Here is a 4,550-nt window from a genome sequence, read left to right on the forward strand (position 1 = left end):
GGAACTTAAAAAACTCGAGTTGAGAGGCATGCACTTGCAAAACTTTAGCAAGGTTTGCTAGCTAATTGGTTTCATCCGCCTCCCTGACAAGTTAGTTTACCTGCTCAGCAAAATTAGTAAATGCATTACTAACCAAAGTTCATAAACTGCTAATAAGCACAATCTGTATTGTTTTTGTTTTGTTAGAACACAACGTCAGTGTGGGCTAGCTGTGTACAGTATCGTTACTTTGCTAATTTCTTTCGGCTAAAACTTGAAATGAAAGCGGGAGGTAAGTTACTATCTAATGTATTGTGTGTGATTGTTTAAAAAATGTCAGTTGTTAAATGTGAGTTCAGCTAACGTTAGTGCTTTGGTCAGATTTATTTTTAGATTTAAAATGGTGCATAAATTAGTTGTACATTTTGGTTGCCTAAGTTGGTTCTCTTTCTGCTGGCTGCATGACTAGCATTAGCAGTGTAACTTATCCAAGTTATTTGCTCCAGTTGGTTCCGTCTGCATAGTTGATTGCTTATGAAGTTATCTATGATTTAACAGGCTATATGCATATTGATAACTAACTTGTAGAATTAGCCATGACTGAATATTAGTTAGGGATGCTATCTAGCTAGTCAACAGTTGGGGCATCTATCAGCTAACGTTACATAAAGTTTGGAGATCAAGCACGGCGAGCTAGTAGTCTGTGGGTTTCTGCGCCTAACACACATTCAATGAACGTATTATTAATTTTACTACACGTTAACTACACATGCCTTGCGATTTAGCTTGCTTGTCAGTTATAATGGTGTCCCAAATAGTATTGATAGTATGATGAGGGAGTCACCGCTTGCTAACTTAGCTTGCTGGGTCGGAGGGAAAATTAGGCGCTTAGTTTGGTGTGGTGATGGGACAGAACACATCGACTTATAACTTATTAATTGATTTATAAATATTATATTATAGCTATCTTGTAACATAACGTTTGCTGGGCATAATACCTAACGGTAGTTAAAGTAACTTAACACATTTTTCCATATTGCGTCGCTGCGTTTGTGGAAATATTTAGTGAGAAACCTAGCGTTAGTTGCTTACTGAAATGGATAACTGACGAGACGAGATGGCCCTGGAAAAAAGAATGGCACGCATTGCTCATAGGATTCGTTCAAGGATATTAATTTAGACCCTTAAGCAATACTGGCCATCTGATTTGATTTTGAAAATACCCTACCTATCTGACGTTATTATGTATTCCAGGTAGCCACTTGGGTGTATGATAACGTTAATAGTAGTTGGCTTAGCAGGGGTGGGGTGTTAATGTGTTTATATTGAGACTACATCATGATCAGAAGATCGCATCTTAAAATCCTGGGTGGGGCAGTGGGCCATTGTGCCCCTGTGTTTGGTATAGCTAACATTCAGACTTGAGCAAGTTTCAGTTTCCCTGTCTGGGGTGTTGATGGGGACATTTGTGAATTTGGTTGTCCTCCCGCAGGTTTACATGAGCATTGCCCAAAGTACTTAAAAACGTAATTCATTTTTGTGATGAGGATTAATTAACCTGCTGCGAGCATTAACTCTTTCTGTCTTTACCCCCTCCCCCCCAGTGGTACATTGCCGTTGCTCAAAGTGCTTCTCGGTGCCAGCGAGGAGGCGAGTAAGAAAGCGCCCCCCCTTCCTCACCCTGCTGTCCCTGCCCGAAGAGGTTCTCCTGTGTGTGCTCCAGTGTCTGTCTGCTGAGGACCTGCTGTCCGTCAGAGCTGTGAGTACAAACACGCACACACACAAATACACACACGCACACACAAAAACACACACACACACACACGGTTTTATTTGTATAGTGAATTTGACAGAAGACTGCCACAAAGATGCTTTGCAGAGTAACGGCAGGGCAAAAAATGGTAAAAACCAGGCCTGAACCCCCAAATAGCAAGCACGTGAAGTATTAAAAAAAACTCCTCAGTGGGGAGAAGGACCCTCTAATGGTGATGAGAGGACTCCCCGATGGGAATAAATCTCGGGCGGAATCTCACGACGGAAGGGGAGCCCGTCCTCCGCTGGCTGGCCTGGTGTAAAGGTAGAATGGACGCAACAGAAATGTAATGGGGGATCTATCACAGCAAATCAAATGGACTGAGCGCCCACACACACACACACGCACCTGCAGGCCACAGCACTGTCTGGGTCCTGCATGGCCTCTTTGCCCGGCGAAAAACTCCTCACTAACAGCCACAATATGGCAAAATATTGTTTCATTTAATTGGCCTTTTTAACATTGAGGCGGGGGGGGGGGGGTGGGGTGGTCTCGCACTCTCAAATCTAGAATCTAGACGGGGAGTCTTGCCCCGAGCTGCAGCACTGTGGACAGGACTGCAGGCTGCCTGTCGTCTGGGGCACACGAGCCGAGCAGGAGCCGTTTCAAAAGGCTGGCAGACAGATGAGATTTGTCTTTCCTGGTGTTTGGAAGGCAAAACGCCTCAGGACGTAGTGTTTAAGAGAGAAGGGGCCTTTGATTGTTTTCCAAACAGAAAACATTTTGGAGACCGACGGCCGTAGCGCTCGCAGCTGTGTGTCACACAGTGAGGCCACACGCTCATCGTTTACTCATTCTGCCTGACACACACACATGCGCGCACACACATGCACACGCACAAGCACACGCAGACACACACACACATACACACACAGTCTCAATCAAACTACTTTGTACCACTTTGTGGAATTGCATTGCCAGAAACCGAATGAGGACGTGGAGCTGGTTTGACAAGTAAAGAGGAGGGGTTTTGGGGAGAGCATAAAAGTAGTTGGCACCTATAAGACTAAGATGGCGTGCTGGTGTAATGCTAACAGACACCGCCTCTAAGGCTTTTTCCTTCCCCTCCCCTCCTTTTTTTTTTGTTTTTTTTCTCAGGTACATTCCAGACTCCGTGACATCATCGACAGCCACTCCAGCATCTGGGCCAGGGTCAGCTTTAAGGACAGTTGGCCGGCCCCTCAGAGCGTCTGGCTCTTTGAGAGGTAACCAAGGTCCCTGCCCCCCTCCCCCCGACCAGTGCGTCAACAGATGGCCTTTTAAAAAAAATTATTTCTTTTTTTTGACGGTCGCTTTAATTTCATTTTCTTGTTTCAGAGCGGCGGAAAAAGGGAACTTCGAGGCGGCTGTGAAACTGGGTATCGCGTACTTGTACAACGAAGGACGTAAGTTTTGAAGCGACTGACAGACGTGTGCCATTCCTCTGTTCTCAGTGTTTGTGAACTCAGTGTGTTGAGTTTATACACATTTCCCCCTTCACCATTGGTTCTTCCCCTCGCCTAGTTTTGTAAATGTTCAAATGGTTTTGTTTTCATATTAATACTTATTTCTTTCTTGCTCTCTCTCTCTCTCTCTCTCGCTCCCTCCCTCTCTCTCCCTCCCTCTCCCCCCTCGCTCCTCGCCCCTCGCCCCTCGCCCGGCGCAGCGTCGCTGAGTGACGAGGGTCGTGCGGAGTTGTGCGGCAGGAAGGCCGCCTGGTTCTTCGGCCTGGCGGAGAGCCTGCGGCCCTCGGGGGCCGATCCCTTCGTCTGGGTCTTCATCCGGCCGCCGTGGTCCCCCTCCGGGAGCTGCTGCAAGGCCGTGGTGTTCGACCGGCTCAAGGCCGAGTGCGACGCCCATGCGGTAAGCCGTACGCGCCGTCCGGTGCCCCGCCCCCAGCCCCAGCCCCAGCCCCGCCCCCAGCCCCAGCCCCAACCTTCCATTTCACGCTCTGCTGCATTGGGCTGGTTGGAGTGCTGGCCTGCAGTACTACAGCATGGCCCCTAGGGGGTGCATTTGAAGGTTGTGCTGCTAAAACCTGCCTGTGGCTAGCACACCCTTTCTACACTAAATGACTTTGCACCACTGAAGTTCATGAACGCTTGGTGATGTCCAATCCTTGCACTGGTGCTTTTCCCTGAAATCCTTGTGTGGTACTTTTACGTTTTACTTTCTTGAATTTTTGAGTCCTCCTTCCATAATGTGTAAGAATGGGGAGGTTGGGGGGTTAAACTAAACTTGATTAAATTTATTAGTTGAAGGTTGTTTGAGTGCTTCCCATTCTGGTAAATGTATGAACCAAAGATAATCGTTCATACATTTTTTCATGGTCACCTTGATCCTCTGGCGCAATTTTGTCCGCGTGTAGCGTAAAGAGGAGGTGAACGGGAACGATGCCGCCAGAGACACTGCATCAGCCCCCCCCACACACACACACACACACACACACACACACTCGCACTCGCACTCGCACTCGCGCACACGCACTCGCACTCGCACACGCACACGCTCACGCACACGCACTCGCACTCGCACACGCTCACGCACACGCACTCGCACACGCACTCGCACTCACTCACACTCATACACACACACACACACACACACTCACACTCATACACACACACACACACACACACACACACACACACACACACACACTCATACACACGCACACGCACACGCACGCACGCACACACACACACACACACACACACCGGGCGATTCGACACCTCGTAACTGGAGATGAGGGCTGTGGGGAGATACTGAATGGAGAGCC

At 48.2% G+C, this 4,550-nt stretch overlaps 1 protein-coding gene across 2 annotated transcripts in view; it reads left to right on the forward strand.

Moving 5' to 3' along the window:
- The window catches only part of ccnf (cyclin F), a 19,399-nt gene continuing 14,849 nt past the window's right edge, over window positions 1-4,550 (forward strand). The window contains exons 1-6 of one of the 2 annotated variants that reach the window (XM_064315469.1): window positions 1-90; window positions 187-271; window positions 1,584-1,738; window positions 2,891-2,997; window positions 3,110-3,177; window positions 3,438-3,634. In XM_064315469.1, coding sequence (XP_064171539.1) covers window positions 259-271; window positions 1,584-1,738; window positions 2,891-2,997; window positions 3,110-3,177; window positions 3,438-3,634 — 540 coding nt within the window. In that variant the 5' untranslated portion in view covers window positions 1-90; window positions 187-258. Of the gene's footprint in view, window positions 272-1,583; window positions 1,739-2,890; window positions 2,998-3,109; window positions 3,178-3,437; window positions 3,635-4,550 lie in introns of both variants that reach the window. The other variant, XM_064315468.1, reaches the window with a different exon arrangement.

This window comes from Anguilla rostrata, chromosome 17 (genome assembly GCF_018555375.3).
Source record: "Anguilla rostrata isolate EN2019 chromosome 17, ASM1855537v3, whole genome shotgun sequence".
In the NCBI taxonomy this organism is placed as follows: domain Eukaryota; kingdom Metazoa; phylum Chordata; class Actinopteri; order Anguilliformes; family Anguillidae; genus Anguilla; species Anguilla rostrata.